The 24898-nt window shown below is 38.1% G+C and overlaps 2 protein-coding genes and 1 long non-coding RNA gene across 24 annotated transcripts in view; 2 read left to right on the forward strand and 1 right to left on the reverse strand.

Annotated features, from left to right (window-relative positions):
- LOC101887111 (inhibin beta B chain) overlaps positions 1 to 14100 on the forward strand; it is a 30695-nt gene extending 16595 nt beyond the window's left edge. Inside the window, exon 2 of the mRNA XM_087274288.1 lies at positions 10566 to 14100. Coding sequence (XP_087130414.1) covers positions 10566 to 11341 — 776 coding nt within the window. The 3' untranslated portion in view covers positions 11342 to 14100. The remainder of the gene's footprint in view (positions 1 to 10565) is intronic.
- traf3ip2b (TRAF3 interacting protein 2b) overlaps positions 1 to 24898 on the forward strand; it is an 872991-nt gene that overhangs the window by 319518 nt on the left and 528575 nt on the right. The window lies entirely within an intron of this gene.
- Positions 1 to 24898, reverse strand: part of LOC147834931 (uncharacterized) — a 182724-nt gene that overhangs the window by 17472 nt on the left and 140354 nt on the right. For 17 of the 21 annotated variants that reach the window (XR_015502987.1, XR_015502975.1, XR_015502977.1 and 14 more), the window contains 2 exons: positions 4965 to 5072; positions 4517 to 4731 (listed from right to left, as the gene is read on the reverse strand). This is a non-coding gene — a long non-coding RNA (uncharacterized LOC147834931). The remainder of the gene's footprint in view (positions 1 to 4516; positions 4732 to 4964; positions 5073 to 24898) is intronic. The other 4 variants (XR_015502992.1, XR_015502994.1, XR_015502993.1 and 1 more) reach the window with 1 other exon arrangement.

Consider the following 24898-nt stretch of genomic DNA (forward strand, 5'->3'; position numbering starts at 1 on the left):
TTCAGTTGTGTAGTGTTTGGCTGCAGTGTGTGTGTGATTGTGTTGAAGTGGTTCAGTTGTGTAGTGTTTGGGTGAAGTGTGTGTGTGATTGTGTTGAAGTGGTTCAGTTGTGTAGTGTTTGGGTGTAGTGTGTGTGTGATTGTGTTGAAGTGGTTCAGTTGTGTAGTGTCTGGGTGTAGTGTGTGTGTGATTGTGTTGAAGTGGTTCAGTTGTGTAGTGTTTGGGTGTAGTGTGTGTGTGTGATTGTGTTGAAGTGGTTCAGTTGTGTAGTGTTTGGGTGTAGTGTGTGTGTGTGATTGTGATGAAGTGGTTCAGTTGTGTAGTGTTTGGGTGTAGTGTGTGTGTGATTGTGTTGAAGTGGTTCAGTTGTGTAATGTTTGGCTGTAGTGTGTGTGTGTGATTGTGTTGAAGTGGTTCAGTTGTGTAGTGTTTGGGTGTAGTGTGTGTGTGATTGTGTTGAAGTGGTTCAGTTGTGTAGTGTTTGGGTGTAGTGTGTGTGTGTGATTGTGTTGAAGTGGTTCAGTTGTGTAGTGTTTGGGTGTAGTGTGTGTGTGTGTGTGATTATGTTGAAGTGGTTCAGTTGTGTAGTGTTTGGGTGTAGTGTGTGTGTGATTGTGTTGAAGTGGTTCAGTTGTGTAGTGTTTGGGTGTAGTGTGTGTGTGATTGTGTTGAAGTGGTTCAGTTGTGTAGTGTTTGGCTGCAGTGTGTGTGTGTGATTGTGTTGAAGTGGTTCAGTTGTGTAGTGTTTGGGTGAAGTGTGTGTGTGATTGTGTTGAAGTGGTTCAGTTGTGTAGTGTTTGGCTGCAGTGTGTGTGTGTGTGATTGTGTTGAAGTGGTTCAGTTGTGTAGTGTTTGGGTGAAGTGTGTGTGTGATTGTGTTGAAGTGGTTCAGTTGTGTAGTGTTTGGGTGTAGTGTGTGTGTGTGTGATTGTGTTGAAGTGGTTCAGTTGTGTAGTGTTTGGGTGTAGTGTGTGTGTGTGATTGTGTTGAAGTGGTTCAGTTGTGTAGTGTTTGGGTGTAGTGTGTGTGTGATTGTGTTGAAGTGGTTCAGTTGTGTAGTGTTTGGGTGTAGTGTGTGTGTGTGATTGTGTTGAAGTGGTTCAGTTGTGTAGTGTTTGGCTGTAGTGTGTGTGTGATTGTGTTGAAGTGGTTCAGTTGTGTAGAGTTTGGCTGCAGTGTGTGTGTAATTGTGTTGAAGTGGTTCAGTTGTGTAGTGTTTGGGTGTAGTGTGTGTGTGATTGTGTTGAAGTGGTTCAGTTGTGTAGTGTTTGGGTGTAGTGTGTGTGTAATTGTGTTGAAGTGGTTCAGTTGTGTAGTGTTTGGCTGTAGTGTGTGTGTGTGTGTGATTGTGTTGAAGTGGTTCAGTTGTGTAATGTTTGGCTGTAGTGTGTGTGTGATTGTGTTGAAGTGGTTCAGTTGTGTAGTGTTTGGGTGAAGTGTGTGTGTGATTGTGTTGAAGTGGTTCAGTTGTGTAGTGTTTGGGTGTAGTGTGTGTGTGTGATTGTGTTGAAGTGGTTCAGTTGTGTAGTGTTTGGGTGTAGTGTGTGTGTGATTGTGTTGAAGTGGTTCAGTTGTGTAGTGTTTGGGTGTAGTGTGTGTGTGATTGTGTTGAAGTGGTTCAGTTGTGTAGTGTCTGGGTGTAGTGTGTGTGTGATTGTGTTGAAGTGGTTCAGTTGTGTAGTGTTTGGGTGTAGTGTGTGTGTGTGATTGTGTTGAAGTGGTTCAGTTGTGTAGTGTTTGGGTGTAGTGTGTGTGTGTGATTGTGATGAAGTGGTTCAGTTGTGTAGTGTTTGGGTGTAGTGTGTGTGTGATTGTGTTGAAGTGGTTCAGTTGTGTAATGTTTGGCTGTAGTGTGTGTGTGTGATTGTGTTGAAGTGGTTCAGTTGTGTAGTGTTTGGGTGTAGTGTGTGTGTGATTGTGTTGAAGTGGTTCAGTTGTGTAGTGTTTGGGTGTAGTGTGTGTGTGTGATTGTGTTGAAGTGGTTCAGTTGTGTAGTGTTTGGGTGTAGTGTGTGTGTGTGTGTGATTATGTTGAAGTGGTTCAGTTGTGTAGTGTTTGGGTGTAGTGTGTGTGTGTGATTGTGTTGAAGTGGTTCAGTTGTGTAGTGTTTGGCTGTAGTGTGTGTGTGATTGTGTTGAAGTGGTTCAGTTGTGTAGAGTTTGGCTGCAGTGTGTGTGTAATTGTGTTGAAGTGGTTCAGTTGTGTAGTGTTTGGGTGTAGTGTGTGTGTGTGTGATTGTGTTGAAGTGGTTCAGTTGTGTAGTGTTTGGCTGTAGTGTGTGTGTGTGATTGTGTTGAAGTGGTTCAGTTGTGTAGTGTTTGGGTGTAGTGTGTGTGTGATTGTGTTGAAGTGGTTCAGTTGTGTAGTGTTTGGGTGTAGTGTGTGTGTGTGATTGTGTTGAAGTGGTTCAGTTGTGTAGTGTTTGGGTGTAGTGTGTGTGTGTGTGTGTAATTGTGTTGAAGTGGTTCAGTTGTGTAGTGTTTGGGTGTAGTGTGTGTGTGTGATTGTGTTGAAGTGGTTCAGTTGTGTAGTGTTTGGCTGTAGTGTGTGTGTGTGATTGTGTTGAAGTGGTTCAGTTGTGTAGTGTTTGGGTGTAGTGTGTGTGTGATTGTGTTGAAGTGGTTCAGTTGTGTAGTGTTTGGGTGTAGTGTGTGTGTGTGATTGTGTTGAAGTGGTTCAGTTGTGTAGTGTTTGGGTGAAGTGTGTGTGTGATTGTGTTGAAGTGGTTCAGTTGTGTAGTGTTTGGGTGTAGTGTGTGTGTGTGATTGTGATGAAGTGGTTCAGTTGTGTAGTGTTTGGGTGTAGTGTGTGTGTGTGATTGTGTTGAAGTGGTTCAGTTGTGTAGTGTTTGGCTGTAGTGTGTGTGTGATTGTGTTGAAGTGGTTCAGTTGTGTAGTGTTTGGGTGTAGTGTGTGTGTAATTGTGTTGAAGTGGTTCAGTTGTGTAGTGTTTGGGTGTAGTGTGTGTGTGATTGTGTTGAAGTGGTTCAGTTGTGTAGTGTTTGGGTGTAGTGTGTGTGTGATTGTGTTGAAGTGGTTCAGTTGTGTAGTGTTTGGGTGTAGTGTGTGTGTGATTGTGTTGAAGTGGTTCAGTTGTGTAGTGTTTGGGTGTAGTGTGTGTGTGATTCTGTTGAAGTGGTTCAGTTGTGTAGTGTTTGGCTGTAGTGTGTGTGTGTGATTGTGTTGAAGTGGTTCAGTTGTGTAGTGTTTGGGTGTAGTGTGTGTGTGTGATTGTGTTGAAGTGGTTCAGTTGTGTAGTGTTTGGGTGAAGTGTGTGTGTGATTGTGTTGAAGTGGTTCAGTTGTGTAGTGTTTGGCTGCAGTGTGTGTGTGATTGTGTTGAAGTGGTTCAGTTGTGTAGTGTTTGGGTGAAGTGTGTGTGTGATTGTGTTGAAGTGGTTCAGTTGTGTAGTGTTTGGGTGTAGTGTGTGTGTGATTGTGTTGAAGTGGTTCAGTTGTGTAGTGTTTGGCTGTAGTGTGTGTGTGATTGTGTTGAAGTGGTTCAGTTGTGTAGTGTTTGGCTGTAGTGTGTGTGTGTGATTGTGTTGAAGTGGTTCAGTTGTGTAGTGTTTGGGTGTAGTGTGTGTGTAATTGTGTTGAAGTGGTTCAGTTGTGTAGTGTTTGGGTGTAGTGTGTGTGTGATTGTGTTGAAGTGGTTCAGTTGTGTAGTGTTTGGGTGTAGTGTGTGTGTGATTGTGTTGAAGTGGTTCAGTTGTGTAGTGTTTGGGTGTAGTGTGTGTGTGATTGTGTTGAAGTGGTTCAGTTGTGTAGTGTTTGGGTGTAGTGTGTGTGTGATTCTGTTGAAGTGGTTCAGTTGTGTAGTGTTTGGCTGTAGTGTGTGTGTGTGATTGTGTTGAAGTGGTTCAGTTGTGTAGTGTTTGGGTGTAGTGTGTGTGTGTGATTGTGTTGAAGTGGTTCAGTTGTGTAGTGTTTGGGTGAAGTGTGTGTGTGATTGTGTTGAAGTGGTTCAGTTGTGTAGTGTTTGGCTGCAGTGTGTGTGTGATTGTGTTGAAGTGGTTCAGTTGTGTAGTGTTTGGGTGTAGTGTGTGTGTGATTGTGTTGAAGTGGTTCAGTTGTGTAGTGTTTGGGTGAAGTGTGTGTGTGATTGTGTTGAAGTGGTTCAGTTGTGTAGTGTTTGGGTGTAGTGTGTGTGTGATTGTGTTGAAGTGGTTCAGTTGTGTAGTGTTTGGCTGTAGTGTGTGTGTGATTGTGTTGAAGTGGTTCAGTTGTGTAGTGTTTGGCTGTAGTGTGTGTGTGTGATTGTGTTGAAGTGGTTCAGTTGTGTAGTGTTTGGGTGTAGTGTGTGTGTGATTGTGTTGAAGTGGTTCAGTTGTGTAGTGTTTGGCTGTAGTGTGTGTGTGATTGTGTTGAAGTGGTTCAGTTGTGTAGTGTTTGGCTGTAGTGTGTGTGTGTGTGATTGTGTTGAAGTGGTTCAGTTGTGTAGTGTTTGGCTGCAGTGTGTGTGAATGTGCTGCTTCAGTGACTGTCAGAGGAAGTGTGTGTGTGTGTGCTTCTCACTGTCTGCTGTCTGTGTGTTTCCTCTGACGTCACGCAGCTCATTGTGTCTCTGTCTGTGGATCAGCGGTTCTCTGGGAAGTCTCTGTGGTGTTGAGTTGTGTTGTGTTGTGTTGTTTTCTCATACGCTCTCTGAGTCCTGTCATCTCCATCCAGACCCCTGACTGTGCTGGATCAGACCCCAGATCTCCACTGTCACATCAGCGTCACGCTTCACCCTGACACCACAACACACACTTTACACACATATCAGCTATCTACACATGATATCAGGGTTTAATATTGTGCATTTGTACACAGTGAAATGTAATCAGTTGACTTCACTTAAAAAAAGAGTCAGAACTGTTACCTTAAAATCAAGTCAATTAAATATGCGCATAATTACAAAAAAGTCAATGTCTTTACACTTTTTTAAAGTAACTAATTGCATGCATTCAGCTCCAACTCACACCTGCGTAATGGTCTCTTGTAGTCTTAAAAATAGTTGATCAGCTGTGTTTGATTAGGGATGGAGCAAAACTGTGCAGAGCTGCGGCCCTCCAGGAATCCATCTTGAAACCTGTGGTGTAATGCATATTTTGGTAACACTTTTACAATAAGGTTGCACTATTTATCACACTTATTAACAAAAACAAACAATAAGCAATGCATTTATCAAAACATTTGTTCATGCTTGTTGATATTAGGTAATGAAAATACAGTTGCTATTGTTAATGATAACCCAGAGTGCATTAACTAATGTCAACAAGCATGCGTTCAGATTTTAACAATGCTTTAGTAAATGTTGAACAGTGATTCATGAATGCTGTATATATTGTGTTGATTATTAGTTCATGTTAGTAAACTAACAATAACCAATGAAGGCTTATTGTAAAGTGTTTCAAATCATAATAGTTTTAATAACTCATCTCTAATAACTGATTTATTTTCTCTTTGTCATGATGACAGGAAATAATATTTGATTAGATATTTTTCAGACACTTCTATACAGCTTAAAGTGACATTTAAAGGCTTAACTAGGTTAATTAGGGTAACTAGGCAGGTTAGGGTAATTAGGCAAGTTATTGTATAACGACAGTTTGTTCTGTAGAATATCAAAATATATATATATATATCTTAAATAGGCTAATAATTTCAACCCAAGCTCATTCTGGAAACGTAGCACCGTGGATGTTTCTGGAGACCGAGATTTACGTGGCTGGAGGTACGTATGGCAGCGTTTTGTTTGTTTTAATCGAGCGAACGCTGCGGGGCGGTGTGACGCCGCTCGCTCCTCCTCTTCGTGCTCGCCAGCTGACAACTCGCCTCCGTGTGGAGGGCTTTCCCGCCTCAACCAGATTGTCCGCTTAGCTCGTAGCGTATCGTTGGCGGAGTGGAGGCCTGGAGGGAGGAGGAGCTGGCCACGGCGACGACCGGGATCGAGTCCGGGGAAGAGCGGTTCCAGAAATCAGGTAAGATGAAAAACAGAATCCAAAAAAATTAAAGCGAACTAGTTCGCAACAGGGCGAGATCCGAAAATGCGGTCAACAAACGCGTCGCTTGGGTTTAGGGAAGGTGGAGGGCCAGCCAGTCAGTCAGACGGCTAACCGCTCTACAGCGGCCACCGGTGGCTTTTGTACGCGAGAACAGCGTGGTTGCGAACGGCGCGCGCTCCCAAGAGGCATCCGAGATGCGAAAAAGCGCGCACAGCGGCCTCTCGCAGATTTGCAAAAACAAAAACTGCTTGAATACGTACCACCCGAGACATATTTGACAGTCTCCAGAAACGTCCGCGGGGCTACGTTTCCACAATGAGCCCGGGTTGAATAATTTTGTCCCTAAAATGGCTTAAAAATTTTTTAAGAACTGCTTTTATTCTAGCCAAAATAAAACAAATAAGACTTTCTCCAGAAGAAAAAATATTATCAGACATACTGTGAACATTTCCTTAATCTGTTAAACATCATTTGGGAAAAATAAAAAAATAAAAATTCAAAAGGGGGCTAATAATTCTGACTTCAACTGTGTGTGTGTGTGTGTGTGTGTGTATATATATATATATATATATATATATATATATATATATATATATATATATATATATATATATACAGCCCTTTGCATTATTCTTATGACACAATTTTATTTTTTCAAAATTCCCATTGCTGTAATGTGAGTATATAATATAGCATTAGTCATTTTTTATGTAGTACTATTATAATATTATTTTTGTATTAGTATTCTGCATATATTAGTAGTGATTTTTCTAAATGTAAATTTAAATGAGCTGTAGTGTTTATTTTAGTAGTGAATTTTGTATGATAACAAAGCATATTTCTCCCATTCTTAATACTGTAATGTGAAAATAATAATAATAACAGCATTATAACCGGAAATTTCTCATGGCATTATTTGTTTTATCCACAAATCAGTTGTTTATGACAGTTAAAATGATATTTTACTCTAAAATCAGAAGAAAATATAATAACATAAAGTGATCTACAGTATTTACAGTTCTAGGAGAAAACACATGTTTATAATTGGCATTTTTATGATAATTGTGTGACTTTTTCAATGAATGTTTACATGTTTTAATAATACTCAAATGAAGCGCACTAAGAATCTGATGAGGACAAACAGAGTTTATAGTCTTGAAGTGTAAGAGGTCCAGATTGTGTGTCCATTCAGGAGGCGTTAGAGATCCACGGCCCTCTCTGAATGTTAATGTGTGCAGTCTTTCTCCTATAGGCTCTAGGAGTTCAGCAGGTTCAGCCGTCCACCAGACCCTGACTTAAGTTTTAGTTTAGAGATAAGATTTTGGGTTCCAGGAAGGCAGTTCAGCTTTAGCTGTTCTTTGTTGTCATTGTATCTTATGCTGAATGGCTAATCTGTTCCAGGGCAGGTCATGTTTGTATTATTTTCTAACATGTTTAGGTTATGTTTTGATAATGTTCAGGTTATGTTCTGGTTATGTTCTGATTATGTTTTGGTTAATTTGTGTTTATGCTTAGATTATGTTCTAGTTATGTTCAGACTATTTTCTGGGTAATTTGTGTTCATTTTCAGATTATGTTCTGCCTGGTTATGTTCAGGTTATGATGTTCTGATTATCTTTAGGTTATGTTCTAATAATGTTCTGGTTATTTTCTGGTTATGTTCTAGTCATGTTCTGATTATGTTCTGACTATTTTCTGGTTAATTTGTGTTTATGTTCAGATTATGTTCTAATTATGGTCAGGTTATGTTCAGGTTATGTTCAGCCTATTTTCTGGTTAATGTGTGGTTATGTTCAGATTATGTTCTTGTTATGCTCTGGTTATGTTCGGGTTACGTTCTGACTATTTTTGGTTAATTTGTGTTTATGTTCAGATTTTGTTCTAGTTATGTTCAGGTTATGTTCTGGTTATGTTCAGGTTGCGTTCTGACTATTTTTGGTTAATTTGTGTTTATGTTCTGGTTATGTTCTGATTGTTTTTGGTTAATTTGTGTTTATGTTCAGATTATGTTCTAGTTATGTTCAGATTATGTTCTGGTTAGGTTGAGATTACGTTCAGGCTATGTTCTGGTTATGTTGAGAATATGTTCAGGTTATGTTCTGGTTAAGTTCAGATTATGTTCTGATAATGTTATGGTTATTTTCTTGTTATGTTCAGGTTGTGTTCTGGTTATGTTCGAGTCATGTTCTGACTATTTTCTGGTTAACATGTGGAAAGTGAAGTTTTAAAAATTATTAGTGAGTTAAAATTAAATAAGGCTCCTGGAGTTGATAATATTCCTGCTAGATTTTTTAAAGACTCTGTTAAAGTGATTGCCCCCTTGGTGTCACATATTTTAAATTTATCTATTGAACAAGGGAAAATACCATGTGATTTTAAAAGTGCTAGAGTTATACCATTATATAAAAAAGGAAGTACGTTAGATATGATTAACTATAGACCTGTATCAATCTTAGGGGTTATGTCTAAAATTCTGGAAAAAATTGTACACGAACAGATAGTCAACTACATTACTAAAAAACATTTTTTGTATGAGTTACAGTCAGGTTTTAGAGCATTGCATTCCACCGAGACATGTATATTACATATGACAGACAAAATACGGAGAGCTGTAGATGGTGGCAACTATTGTGGAATGGTGCTGCTGGACCTTCAGAAGGCTTTTGACACTGTGGACCATCAAATTTTACTATATAAATTAAAGGCAATTGGATTTGATAAAGTGTCTTTAAAGTGGGTTCAGTCATATCTGCATGATAGAAACCAGAGAGTCGATATAAAGGGTATATTATCTGCTCCCTTATCAATCAACTGTGGAGTACCTCAAGGAAGTATTTTAGGTCCATTATTTTTTCTTTTATATATTAATGATTTAAAAATAGCGTGTTCAGAGGAGCTCTATCTTTATGCTGATGATGCCGCAATTTTAGTATCTCATCATGACAAAAGGGCCCTGGAAGAGATTATGAGTTCACAGTTAAAAAGTGTTTACAACTGGTTTTTAGACAACAAACTTTCTTTACACATGGGTAAAACAGAGGCTATTTTATTTGCTTCCAGAGTGAAATTAAAAAAAGATGATAATTTGGTAGTTAAGATTAATGATTGGAAAATTCAGTCAAAAAATGTGATAAACTATTTGGGTTGCTTAATAGATAATAAATTATCAGGAGATGCTATGGCAAAAAAAGTTATTACGAAGATTTGTGGAAAAATTAGGTTTTTAGCAAGGCAATCTGATCTTTTGGATGTTCATTCTTTACAATTGTTGGCAGGAGCTTTAATTCAACCCCATTTTGATTATGCTACGTCATTTTGGTACAGTAGCTGCTCACAAAATTTAAAGGAGAAATTGCAAAAGGCACAAAATAAATTAGTACGAATAATTTTAAAAATGCATCCTAGAGCACATTTGCACAAAGAGTCCTTTAATAAATTAGGTATGTTACCTGTTAGTAATAGAGTGTGTTTTTTAAAACTGGGAATGGTACGTAAAATGTTTAATAATGTGGTTCCTAGCTATTTGATGAATTATTTTCAAATGATGAAGCAACAGCATTCATACAGTACTAGGAGTTGGGATTTTAATATTTGTTTATTTAAATTTAGAAGTTTAGTGGGGAAAAATATGTTTTTATATACAAGTGCAATCATGTGGAACAAACTAACAAAATCAATCAAGGAAATAAAAGATTTAAGGTTGTTCAAAAAAGCTATTAAAAGATGGTTGTTTGATGAGGATAATTAGTTTTGCATGGTGGATGAGGATTTTTTAAATTATGTTACTTGAGTGTGAATAGGTTGGCGGCTGGAGGGACATTGTGCTGGATAGGTTGGCTGTTTGTACCGCTGTGGCGACTGTTTGTTTTATTCTTCATTAGTATTATGAAGCCATACATTGTTTTAATTTAACAGAGGACCACAATGGAAATAAGCCCAGGGCTTTATTGTGTTTTTATCCTCGACAGTTTTTTTTAACAAAGTGTATGGAATACTTTTTGTACAGTTTGTCTAAAATCTGTCAAATAAAATTCAATTCAATTCAATTTAATATGTTGAGATTATGTTCTAGTTATGTTCTGATTATGTTCATGTTATGTTTGGATAATGTTCAGGTTTGTTCTGACCATTTCCTGGTTAATGTGTGGTTATGTTCAGGTAATGTTCTGGTTATGTTTGAGTCATGTTCTGACTATTTTCTGGTTAATATGTGGTTATGTTGAGATTATGTTCTAGTTTTGTTCTGATTATGTTCATGTTATGTTTGGATAATGTTCAGGTTTGTTCTGACCATTTCCTGGTTAATGTGTGGTTATGTTCAGAGTATGTTCTGGTTATGTTCGAGTCTTGTTCTGACTATTTTCTGGTTAATATGTGGTTATGTTGAGATTATGTTCTAGTTATGTTCTGATTATGTTCAGGTTATGTTCTGACAATGTACACATTATTTTCTGGTTATGTTCAGGTTGTGTCCTGATTATTTTCTGGTTAATAATAAATCTGGTTAATTACAGGTTTTTAAATGGGTTAAGGGCTTTTTCTGAATTCTAATCATTGATCTTTTCTCTCAATCACAGACGATTCTCTGACCTCCAAGACCAGCTTATTCTTCATCATCTCCAATGAGGGAAACCAAAACCTGCACGTGTCCCAAGCCAACCTGTGGCTCTACTTCAAACTCCTGCCCAGCGCTTTAGAGAAGGGCTCCCGGAGGAAAGTCACGGTCAAAGTGTACTCGCAGGAGCCTGGCGTTGGCAGCAAGTGGAATTTGGTGGAGAAACGTGTGGATCTTAAACGCAGCGGCTGGCATACGTTCCCATTGACGGACGCCGTACAGATGGTTTTCTCAAAAGGCGACCGCCGTCAAAATCTAGACGTTCGATGTGAAGGCTGCGAAAAAATGGGAGTCGTTCCAATATTAGTGAACAGCGCCGATGAATCCCATCGACCTTTCCTTGTGGTTCAAGCGCGGGCGGCGGACAACAAACATCGTATTCGCAAACGAGGTCTGGAGTGCGACGGATCCAACAGTTTGTGCTGCCGACAGCAGTTTTACATCGATTTTCGCCTCATTGGCTGGAACGACTGGATCATCGCGCCGTCTGGGTATTTCGGGAATTATTGCGAAGGGAATTGTCCGGCGTACATGGCTGGAGTTCCCGGATCTGCTTCATCTTTTCACACTGCTGTTGTAAATCAGTACCGGATGCGAGGAATGAGTCCGGGATCCATGAACTCCTGCTGCATCCCTACTAAACTCAGCACCATGTCTATGCTGTATTTCGATGACGAATATAACATTGTGAAGCGCGACGTGCCGAATATGATCGTGGAGGAGTGCGGATGCGCTTGAGGAAATGTGGAATATCCCGAAAGCTATTAAAATAATACCATAATTCACTGTAAAAAGCAATTACTTAACTTAAGAATAAGAGAGTAAACTCGTTGGCCTTATAATTAGGTAAACAAACTATGTGCATACTTTAAAAGTTAAGTCAAAGGGTTGTAAAATCAATAAATGTGTCAAATCAACTTGTTGGCTTTAAGGCAATGGGTTTACTCACTTTTTTTAATTAGGTAACTAATTCCTTTTTACAGTGCAGATGTAGAAATCTGCATTTTAATCACCTCAACTCTCGCCCCAACTATTTCAGGAGACACTGTAATAAGCAATCAGTTGATTTTACTTAAAAAGAGAGTAAACTTGCTGGCTTATAATTAATAAGTGAACAAACTATGTGTGTAATTATGAAAGTTAAGTCAATGGGTTTACCGACTTTTTGACAATGACAATGAGTACGTTTACATGGACACCAATAATCTGATTAAGACAATACTCTGATTAAGAGAAACATATTTTTGATGCCCTTAATCCGACTAACGTCATAATGGAACTAAACAGAATTTAATTAATTGAGTATGCTGAATTTAGTGCCAATATTGAAGTGCAGTACAGACATGTAAACATTGCAGTCAAACTATTACCATCGTGTAGGACTTTTGACCCCATTTTGCAAATAGTCTATACACACATGACTATTTGACACTATTCTCTGCACCTACCAAGTCAGTAAAGGACCACAGACACCTGAATCACGAAATGCGGAGGTTTTTGTTTTTGCAGGAATCAAATTCCATTAAAGCAACACTCTTCCACCAGTCCTTACTTCATACTCGCATCCAACACCACAGAGTTTGTCACGGGGGCATGAATGAAATGTTCCTGAATGAAAGTGAAAGCGCCGAACTGCAGTTAAAGTCGACAAATTAAAAATGAAACACCCAAAATTACACAAAACTCGTTAATCGTTAAACGAATGATGTGCTATAACATGTAAAACGGGATCAAAAAGCAGCTCATGTAAACACCTTAATCATATTATCGTCTTAATCAGATTAAGGCAAATCATTAGATCACTGATGTCCATGTAAACATCGTTAATGACAACCCGTCACTAAAAAAAGTCTAAAGTCGACCAATGTGCTTCATAAAAACTAAAAACCACAAGAAAAAGGTCATAGACAAAATCAAGTTTGAAAAAAATACAAAGAATAAAACTTTGAGCCGCTTGAAAGCCTGTAAAATATCAAATCAAACCCAGTTCATGTCTTTAACTTAAGAGTTAGAAACCAACAGAGATTGTTGCTCTTAAGGCCATGAGTTTACTCACTTATATTTTAAGTAAAGTAACTAACTGATTATTACAGTGTGGTAATATTTATGACTTAAATATAAGATGCGGTCACTTAACATCAGTGCAATCTCACTGGCAATTCGTAACTTTTTTATTTAGTGGCTAATTCATATTCATCTATATGATCGTATTTGTGTGTTTTAGTATGATCTGCTCATCCCCCAATGAGAGGTTAGGGGTGGAGTTTATGGCCACGCCTACTTTTTTATAAAATCTTACATTTTCATATGAAACTGAATGAAATTGTATGGATTAGCTACTTTTCTGACGATACGTAAAATAGTCACGTTTACCTGTGAGATTGGGCTGTCCATATCATTCAAGAACCTCTCTGTGGTCAGATTACAAAAACATTATCGCCTTTTCCAGTACAGATATTTAATCTCTCTTAATTCAAGAGACATTTCTGTTTAACAAGTACATTTTTATATATAAGTTACTCTTAACAAGAACAAATTCACGCTGATGGGTTCTGAAAAATAATCTCGTTTTCAGTTTTAAATGAACTAATTTTGTCGAAGCCCAGTAGAAAGTATTTTAAGTATTTTTGAGCATGTTTTCAGGATGTTCACTGCAAAAATGATTTTCCTGTTTAGTATCATTGTGAAGATTTGATGAATTGAGGGTGCGTTCACACCTGTGGATCGATTCTTTTGTTTCGAAACAGGGATTCAAATTGTTAAAATGTTCACACAGCTAAAACAAGTCACTAAAACAAGTCACGTGCGAGTAAACTCCCCTTACATTGGTCAGAGTTTCAGGGTTTATTTGCTCAGCTGTCATCCGTCCTTATTTTTATTTATGACTATGAGCAATAAGACATAAGTGAAAACCGGTGCTTTAATTTTGAGTGGTGACACCCACAGACATGATCACCAGATATAAATCAGAGGTAAGACCTGCTCATACAGAGCTGTTGGCTTATACAATATAGGCTTTACATTATATAGAGAAATAACAGATAAACCAAGACTGCTGTTCAGTCAATATTTCTAACAGGTAAACAGCTCTGGTTTAAAGTTCACATGTGTTTACTTTTGTATTTGACATGAAACGCACGTTTACCGGTAGGAATGATGACACCCTACTCATCATTCTCTCTTCATATAGCCGTATTTATGCCTATTACATGCCTATAATACTCTGTGATTTAGCCTGGCTCAGATCGTATTGCTTTCTCACTACAATTGATCCGCTCCAAGAGTTTGTTTCAATCGAGCCAAGACCACCCTATTCAGGCGATCTCGGACCGATTGTTTTGCCGTGGATCCGAGCGCAATTGCTGGATTCACAAATGCCAAACGAACCGCGCTAACTGGGGAAACGTGCCAGGTTCCGAAACAAAAGTCTAGGTGTGAAAGTAAGATACATTTATCAACCTTCATATAAGGAAAATGACAAGTTATTTCTTATCTGCAAAAAAAAAGCATCAATGTTAAGCGCTTAAAGTAAGAACAAACAATCAGTGGGGTTAAAAAAAAAATCTGAGCCCATTGGGAGATATTTTAATCAAAGTATCTTCACAAATTCACTTCATTTGGATTTTTATCTTGCATTTTCTTGTTTTATATATATATATATATTTATATAGTCTATCTAAATATTTAAATCAGGGATGTCTAAACTCGGTCCTGGAGGGCCGGTGTCCTGTGGAGTTTAGCTTCAACTTGCTTCAACACATCTGCCAGGACGTTTCTAGTATATCTAGTAAGAGCTTGATTATCTGGTTCAGGTGTGTTTGATCATGGTAAGAGCTAAACTCTGCAGGACACCGGCTCTCCAGGACAGAGTTTGGACACCCCTGATCTAAACACTTATGCATTGTTTTCTGGCGATGAACTGTTTATATATATATATATATATATATATATATATATATATATATATATATATATATATATATATATATATATATATATATATATCAGACAGTTCAGAATAAAAACCCTCAATTTTACTTATTTTTATTTTGAACATATTGATCATTTTTTTGCAGTGAACTTTGCATTTTATCTATTTAAAAACACATTTAAGTTATTTAAAAAGTCAAATTTCAAAATGTATAAAATCTGTAAAATGAACACCAAGGGTATTATCACTGAGAATTAGAAAAAGATCTTTCACTTTAAAATTAAGTATATGTTTTCTGATCCAACTGTTCTATTTATTAAGTAATCCTCACTTAATTTTGCTCTAATTAAAAACCATTATGCATCTTGATTTTACATTGTTAACAGATCTGTACTGGAATAGGTCATATTATTATTTATGAAATGACTGTATTTTGCCAGTAAACCGTATCAGTGACCGCATCTTCATCCGTTCTCACACACACATACACACCTCAACTCCTCCACACATCTTTGTACATATATTTATGTTCTTTAATCATCATTGAGGGACTTCTGTTTCACAGGTTTGTACTACACTGTCATCTTTCACTTTACATGACGGTACCGACTTTTATCCACCTTTAGTTTGGATCTTCTCGTGGAATAACAGTAAAAACTGAAAGCAATCGACATTCACATCCAGAACTGAATCAAAAAGCACTGACCATCTTCTAAAAAAAAAACAACGTCAGCACTTCCCGAAACATTGCGAAAAATGAGCGTCTGCCTCAGTGTCTTTGGTTGTTTTTCCATTGCAAGATTTTAAAACATAGGTCTTAAACTGGATTCCTGGAGGGCCGCAGCTCTGCACAGTTTTGCTCCAATCATAATCAAACAAAGCTGATTCAACTAATCAAGGGGGTCAAGACTACTCATGAACACCTTGATTAGTTGATCAGCTGTGTTGGAGCAAAACTGTGCAGAGCTGCGGCCCTCCAGGAATTGTGTTTGAGACCTGTGTTTTAAAGGGATAGTTCACTCAGAAATGAACATTTACTCAGTTTACTCACCTTCAAGTGGTTTCTTTACTTTTTTAATCACAAAATAAGATATTTTGAAGAATGTTGGAAATTGGTAACCATTGACTTCCATATAGGAAAAATAAACACACTGCTTTTCTTACTTTTTGTCTTGTTTTACAGACTAACAATTCTTAAATCAAGAAGCATTTTCTAGACGAGTAAAAAACTAAATAATAAGTCAAAATTAAGTGACTTCGTGACACAGTGGTTAGCACTGTGGCCTCACAGCAAAAAGGTTTCACATTCGAGTCTCGGCTGGGTCAGTTTTCTGTGTGGAGTTTGCATGTTCTCCCCGTGTTGCTGTGGGTTTTCTTCAGGTGCTCCGGTTTCCCCCACAGTCCAAACACATGCGCTATAGGGGAATTAGCCGAAGTGTATGATTGTGTATGGGTGTTTCCCAATACTGGGTTGCAGCTGGAAGGGCATCCGCTGTGCAAAACATATGCTGGAATAGTTGGTGGTTCATTCTGTTGTGGCGACCTCTGACGAATAAAGGGACTAAGCCAAAGGAAGTTTAATGAACGAATGAATTAAGGGTGGCGCAGTGGGTACCACAAACGCCTCACAGCAAGAAGGTCGCTGGTTTGAGTCCCAGCTGGGTCAGTTGGCGTTTTTGTGTGGAGTTTGCATGCTCTCCCTGTGTGGGTTTCCTTTGGGTACTCCCGTTTCCTCCACGGTTGATTAACTAAATTTGCTTAAGTGTATGAGTGTGTGTGAATGAGTGTGTATGGCTGTTTCCCAGTACTGGGTTGCAGCTAGAAGGGCATCCAGTGTGTAAAACATATGCTGGAAAAGTTGGCGGTTCATTCCACTGTTGTGACCCCTGATGCATAAAGGTACTAAGCCAAGAGAAAATGAATGAATGAATGAATAAATGAATGAAGTGACCTTTTCTTTAAAACAAATTAATCTGTCAATAGATTTAATGAAATAATACTTTTTTCAGTTTAAGATCAGATAAATTTAATTAACTTTTTAAGGTTTTTTAGCCTGTTTAAAGGAAAAACTTAATTTATAAAAGTATTATTTCTAAAAAAAAAAACACAACAGAGAAACAGATATATTATATATATATATATATATATATATATATATATATATATATATATATATATATATATGTCAAAAAATGCGTTTTTATTCAAGAATATTTAACTTTTCGACTACAAACAAGACAAAAAAAACACTTTTCTATATTTTGCAGTGTGCAGTGTCTCCAACATTTTTCTAAATATCTTCTTTACTGTTCAATGGCAGAAAATAAATCCTTAAACTAGTTTAATGTGAATAATAATATTTTTGTTTTGTTTTGAGGTGTACTGCATACCTGCCAACACTCGTGTTTTTCCCGGGAGTCTCCTGTATTTCAGGCCCATCTCCCGCCACCCTCCCATTTTGTTATTTCTCCCGGAAAAATCCTGTAATTTTACCCCCAGCCCCGGTCCTCAGCTTTTTGGTGCAGTCTGTAACACCATCGAGTCCCAACTTTGGTATAGTATCCGATCGCAGCGGCCGCCCGAAACCTGCTCCATAGTACAGTAACTAACACCATAGTACAGTTACCGGTTCTCAACAGTGTTTTTCAAACTCCTCACCCCCAAACACCACCTCAAACAGCCCCTACTCCCAGATATTTAAAGACAAATGTTGGCAGGTATGGTGTACTGTCCCTTTAAAAAGTCTTCACTTTAATGAGTTTGATTAAAACAAGACAAAAAAAAATCCACCAATGAGGTCAGAATTTTTTTAAACATAATTTAAAGGGAATTCATTGTTTATTTGACACCTAAGGCTGATTTTTTGTCTTGTTTTATGCACAATCTCGCTCCATTTCCATGCATTTTACATCTCAAGTAATCTAAAAATCCTCAACACACTGTAAAAATGCTTTACTTAGACTTTTTGTCTTGTTTCTAGTCCGAATATATAAAAATTCCTAAATCAAGAAGCATTTTCAAGACAAGCAAAACATATAGTCTCGTTTTAAGAAATAATACGCCAAAGATAAGTTAGTTTTTCCTTAAAACAAGCAAAATAATCTGCCAACGGGGTAAGCAAAGTAATTTAATTTACACTTTTTGACATACTATTATTTTGCTTGCTTTATTGGCTGATTATTCAGCTTGCTTTAAAGAAAAACTCACTTTAATTTGACTCATTATTCCTGAAAGCAACACAATACATTTTTGCCTGTCTAGAAAAAGCTTCTTGATTTAGGATATTAGATATATTTGGACTAGAAACAAGACAAAAACTCTTAAGAGAAGCATTTTTCGCAGTGTATTTGCAATGCAAAACAACACAAACGCACAAAGTCGGAATCATTTCTTGCAGTGCACTGAGTGACAACCAATCCATCCGAGAGCATCTTCAACTTCATCTGCAAAGAACAAAACGTTCGGGTTTCTCGACAGACCTTCATCAATCATGCATATGTGTCTTTTTTTCTGTCTCGAGAGCCTGATTATTCATGCAACAAGCCGAAGACACGTGTGCAGCTACCAGTGCCCTTGAAAAACACATGAGCGAACCAGCGATCTCATGAGTTGCCATAATGTTCGCTCGCGTCATGGTGCAGCATAGCACTTGCAAAAAAAAAAAAACAAGAAAAAGAAAAAAAATATCCTAAATGCACAATATAAAGCACTTGCAGACTTTAAATGCCTTCGAGTGGCGCACCTCGTTCACGATTCTTCTGAAATAAGTGCCGCACAAGCTATGCAATGTATAGTAGTGACCTACACCGGATGACCCACACTATAGTGTCAAAAATAGATGGAAATCAGCAGTTTGTATTTTGTTTTTATTCCCTGTTTATTTATGCATTTGAATTGCATTATGGAAGCTTGATCTGTCTTCCAAAAACTTGAAAAGATCGACTTTTATTGACATTATTAATAGTTTAAAGGGCTAAATTGTCTGGGTTGGTGTTTGTATATTATGCTACAAACACCTTGTAATAAACTGACAGCACATTTTCTGTTATTTTACAGACTTACATCCTTCAGATATTATTTCTTCTGTTATTTCAAACGAGTTCAGACTGCATGATATTCAAAGTAGCGGCGTCACAGATGTTTTCACTGCATGACAATCTGGGCTAGCGTTTCATCGCTGTTGTGTTTACACTGCAGGATGGATCTGCGACATGGGGTTTCACACTGAGTGACTTTACATTAGGAAGAATCGCTGACAACTTTGTCTTGGTCCACGGACTACATCTCACAACCAAACAAACACGAGACGTTACATGGAAGCAACGCGAGGTCATGAAGCACAGTGCTCAGCATAAATGAGTACACCCCTCACAAGTGTCACTTTTAAATTCATTTATACATCAGTGTCTGGTTCTCCAATCTGATTGGCTGATAGCCATGATATATTTAACTAATATCAGCACCCGTACAGCCTCTTTACCCTTTGTGTATTACTCCGCCCACATACAGCCAGCAATAAGCAGACACTACAGATCTAAAGCTTAAAGATGCTTGCTCAGCTGTTTAACTGTATGATTTGAATCAAACACGGAAGAAAGTAGTTCCTCATACAAAAGCGTTTTTGAGACTCTCCATGTTTGATTTTGTTTTTATATACACAATTGTTCAATTCAATTCAGTTCAATTCAGCTTTATTTGTATAGCGCTTTTACAATGTAGATTGTGTCAAAGCAGCTTCACATAAATGGTCATAGTAACTGGAATTATGCCGTCAAACTGTTGTATAAACGCAATATCACACTCGTAGCAGTGCGATATGGCTGTATATCAGCACTGGTGGGGGCACTAACTAACGCACACCTCCCCTTAGTGCCGATATACAGCCATATCACACTGCTAATCGTGTGATATTGCTCATATATGTAATAGAAAGTTCTACAATTATATATTTGTGCATATACATTATATTAGTCAGTACTGAAGCAAAATCTGGAACTTATCTAACAAAATAACTCACAATAACGGCCCAAAAACTCGTACACCCAAATGTATATGCTATAAAAAAATGTAAATACAAATTTGAAAAAGAGGAAAAATCAAGAGAAGCAAAATAAAAATGAAAAAAAAAAGTTGGAATTTAGTAGGTTGTTGTTTTTTGCAATATTTAGCTTGAATTTAATTGTATTATCTTTCAATTTTTAAATATATTTGGTGACTAAAATATTATTTTAATAAATACATCTGTTTAATAAATCTGTTTTGTTTAAACACATCAAAATACACTGACTATATTCACTGAGAAATGCAAAAACATATTCATTTTCCAAACGGGGTGTGCTCAATTATGCTGAGCTCTGTATTTAAATATACTTATTTTGGTCGCCTGGCTTGGAAAGGAATAGTTTCTCCTCCACCTTTTTCTCGTTCGACCCTTTGTGGTATTGCTCAGCCGACACGTCAAACAGACATGGGTGTTCCTACCAAATTTAAATAGTTTAACCCAACTACTGACATCCAAACACACACACAAAAAAAGCTGGGTTGTTCTAACTCAGTGCTGGGTCAGATATAGACAAAAACAGAAATGTGCGCACATCTAGAAAATCTTGAAGGCAGGTGCTCGATCGAAAAACAAACATTTGTAGCAAAAGATGCACAGAAAATCGACACACTCCCATTTTAGCTCTCAAAAATTTTTTAATGTGACAACGTTTCAACCAGAAGGGTCTTCATCAGGTCTTCATCACCACATTAAAGATTTTTTGAGAGCTAAAGTGGCAGTGTGCCGATTTTCTTTGCATCTTTTGCTTGAAATATGGACAAACCCATCGCTGGGCTGATTTTTGAAAATTTTAATTTAAATTATAAAAATATATATAAAATATATTAAAAATATATAAAAATATATAAAATTTTTAATTTAAATTATATATTTTTTAACCCAAATGTGCGCTTTGATTATATTTGACCCAACTAGATTTTCCTCCATTTCTTGGGTCCTGTTGGCCTGCAAATACCCACACTAGTGGATGCTGCTCTCTCATTGGCTGTGGGTAATCGCCAATGTTATTTTCAATCGAATCACATTTCACACGACATGAATCCAGATGTTTAGCATGCCAGTTATCTGACGGGTGTCTGTGACTCATCTGCGATTCTCTCAGTTGCCGTCAATGATAATTCATACTGTGTGATTGTTACTCACGTGAACGAGCACCGATTTGCCTGTGATTTCCGGCGTTTGTCAGCGATTCCTCAAAACCAGTCAAAATGGGGGCTAAAATCATGCAGTCTGATGTCCATATGTCACTTTGTTGAAGTGTAGAGTTGAATTTTCAACATTAAAAGTGGACAGAGCAGAGATCAACGTCCCATAATGCAATTCACAAACGTAAACAAACAAAAAGTCAGTCACAAAATACAGAAACTGCTCATCAGCAGATATTTTTTACAGTGTAGCTACTAGTTATGAACTGTTTTCAATACTTGAAATGTAAACTTTCGCTTCCTTCTCAGAGCGGACGGTTGTTACAATGTTTGCACTGAAGTTGCATTATTAGTAAAGAAGATAAACCTGCCATTGAATTAAATAAAGAAGAAGAAGAAGAAGTTATTTTTATAGAAGCAGCTGAAATCTGTTCAAATGTATTATACCGAATTGTGGAACCAAAGAGGCCAAGACTTTAGAGGTGGCGAGGCCATCTGACCTTTTTATTTTATTTTATTTGTTGTAAAATATTTGCTAAATGCGCAAGAGGCCTAAACGACGCATCAGGGTACAGTAGAGTGGACTCCAGCTTCAAGATCTTCTTTCCGTTTGTTTTTGTACAGTAGATGAAAGGATTACTTCATATTTTTCCATCGACTTTCATTGTTTGTTTTCCAGTTTTCTATTTAATACTTCTAGCGTCTATTGCGGAATCATTTAGACTCAGACACACGCCATCTCTGTACAGCTTATGTAAGATAAAAATGCTTTTAAATATTTTGTTCTTTGTAACTGTTATGAAATAAATTTCTTATTCTGCATTAATCTCCACTGACTGATTTGTGTCACGTTTGTGTGCTTTTCTCCACTGCATCCGCCTGTGTTTTGTGCTTGTATTTTTTAAAATACAGTACATTTTGTGACTCATTCAATCATTTACTTATATTCCTTCAGCTTGGTCTCTATATCAGGAGTCACCACAGCGGAATGAATCGCCAATCATTCTGGCATATGTTTTATGCAGCGGATTTCCTTCCAGCCGCAAACCAGTATGGGAAAATTTTTGGTGACTATTTGAACTCATTTTTCTGAGAAGGTCGCTGGTTTGAGTCCAGACTGGGTCAGTTGGCATTTCTGTGTGGAGTTTGCATGTTCTCCCTGCATTTGCGTGGGTTTCCTCTGGGTGCTTCGGTTTCCCCCACAGTCCAAACACATGCGCTATAGGGGGATTGATCAAGTAAGTTGGCCGTCGTGTATGAGTGTGTGTGTTACATGGCGGATGGTCTTCCAGCTGCAACCCATCACTGGCAAACACCCATACACAGTAATACACTATTAGCAATTTAGCTTACCCAATTGACCTATGCTGCATGTTTATGGAAACCGGAGCACACGGAGGAATCCCACATGAACGCAGGGAGAACATGCAAACTCCACACAGAAATGCCAGCTGACCCAGCCGGGACTCGAACCAGTGACCTTCTTGCTGTGAGGTGATTGTGCTACTCTCTGTGCCATCCTGCTGCCCCTTTTTTTGCTTTATTATAAGCACAAACTCGCTCCATTTTCATGCATTTTTCTCCAATTAATTTTGCTTCTCAAGTAATTTAAAAATACAGTATATTTTGTGACTCATTCATTCATTTACTTATATTCCCTCAGCTTGGTCTCTATATCAGGAGTCACCACAGCGGAATGAATCGCCAATCATTCTGGCATATGTTTTATGCAGCGGATTTCCTTCCAGCCGCAAACCAGTATGGGAAAATTTTTGGTGACTATTTGAACTAATTTTTCTGAGAAGGTCGCTGGTTTGAGTCCAGACTGGGTCAGCTGGCATTTCTGTGTGGAGTTTGCATGTTCTCCTCATGTGGGTTTCCTCTGGGTGCTCCGGTTTCCCCCACAGTCCAAACACATGCGCTATAGGTGGATTGATCAAGTAAGTTGGCCGTAGTGCATGAGTGTTACACGGTGGATGCTCTTCCAGCTGCAACCCATCACTGGCAAACACCCATACACACTCATACACTATTAGCAATTTAGCTTACCCAATTGACCTATGTTGCATGTTTATGGAAACCGGAGCACACGGAGGAATCCCACATGAACGCAGGGAGAACATGCAAACTCCACACAGAAATGCCAGCTGACCCAGCCGGGACTCGAACCAGTGACCTTCTTGCTGTGAGGTGATTGTGCTACTCTCTGTGCCATCCTGCTGCCCCTTTTTTTGCTTTATTATAAGCACAAACTCGCTCCATTTTCATGCATTTTTCTCCAATTAATTTTGCTTCTCAAGTAATTTAAAAATACAGTATATTTTGTGACTCATTCATTCATTTACTTATATTCCCTCAGCTTGGTCTCTATATCAGGAGTCACCACAGCGGAATGAATCGCCAATCATTCTGGCATATGTTTTATGCAGCGGATTTCCTTCCAGCCGCAAACCAGTATGGGAAAATTTTTGAACTCATTTTTCTGAGAAGGTCGCTGGTTTGAGTCCAGACTGGGTCAGTTGGCATTTCTGTGTGGAGTTTGCATGTTCTCCTCGTGTTGGTGTGGGTTTCCTCTGGGTGCTCCGGTTTCCCCCACAGTCCAAACACATGCGCTATAGGGGAATTGATCAAGTGAGTTGGCCATCGTGTATGAGTGTGTGTGTTACACGGCGGATGCTCTTCCAGCTGCAACCCATCACTGGCAAACACCCATACACAGTCATTCAAACTCATACACTATTAGCAATTTAGCTTACCCAATTGACCTATGCCACATGTTTATGGAAACCAGAGCACACAGAGGAAACACACAGAGGAATCCCACAAGAACGCAGGGAGAACACGCAAACTCCACACAGAAATGCCAGCTGACCCAGCGGGGACTCGAACCAGTGACCTTCTTGCTGTGAGGTGATTGTGCTACTCACTGCGCCATCCTGCTGCCCTTTTTTTTGCTTTATTATAAGCACAAACCCGCTCCATTTTCATGCATTTTTCTGCTCAAATAATCTAAAAATGCTTAATACACCGCAAAAAAATGCATCTATTACTTAGATTTTTGGTCTTGATTCTAGTAAAAAATCTCTAAACTCTTAAATCAAGAAGCAAAAACATATGGTCTTGTTTAGACACAATTTTTATAAATCCAACCCCTGGTCTAATCATTTTCTCAGTCCGCTTCTCAGAATTATCTTATAATCCATTCATTCATTCATTATTTCATCAGCGGTCGCCACAGCGGAATGAACCGCCAACTATTCCAGCATATATTTTACACAGCGGATGCCCTTCCAGCTGCAACCCAGTACTGTGAAACACCTTATAATCCAATGCCCTATAAATAAATATGCAGTTGCCTGAACAATCAGAAAGCATTTCAGTATGTCTAAACCAAGAGTGTCCAAACTCAGTCCTGGAGGGCCGGTGTCCTGGAGAGTTAACTCCAACTCTAATCAAACACACCTGAACCAGACGATCAAGCTCTTACTAGATATACTAGAAACTTCCAGACAGTGTATTGAAGCAAGTTGGAGCTAAACTCAACAGGACACCGGCCCTCCAGGACCGAGTTTGGACACCCCTGCTCTAAACAATAAAAACATTCATATAACACTGAATGACTGGACAGAGTTTGACATTATACAATATTTGGACTTTAATGTGATGTACATATTCTTCAAGATGCTAATATATAGCTTAAAGTGACTTTAAAAGGGTTAATTAGGGTAATTAGGCAAGTCATTATATATCAGTGGTTTGTTCTGGAGACAATCCAACACTAATATTGCTAAAGGGGGCTAATAATATTGACCTTAAAATGGTGTTTAAAAAATTAAGAACTGCTTTTATTCTAGCTGAAATAAAACAAATTAGACTTTCTCCAGAAGAAAAAATATTAAAGGAAATACTGTGAAAAATTCCTGAATCTGTTCAACATCATTTGGGAAACAGCACAAATCTTTTTGACGTCAGTTGCATGTACTGTCCTGTAAAATGCAGGTTTGACATTATACAGTGTTTGCTCTACTGGTCTCTAAAGACACGGTTATTTCCCTACAGGTCTGAGCTGAACCTCACAGTCCCGCAGCTTCAGTTTATTTCCAGCGGACAGACTAAACTCTCTGCTTAAACACAAAAAGAGACACAGAGTTGAAAAG

The sequence above is a fragment of the Danio rerio genome, chromosome 11 (genome assembly GCF_052040795.2).
Source record: "Danio rerio strain M-AB ecotype USA chromosome 11, GRCz13ab, whole genome shotgun sequence".
Classification (NCBI taxonomy): Eukaryota; Metazoa; Chordata; class Actinopteri; order Cypriniformes; family Danionidae; genus Danio; species Danio rerio.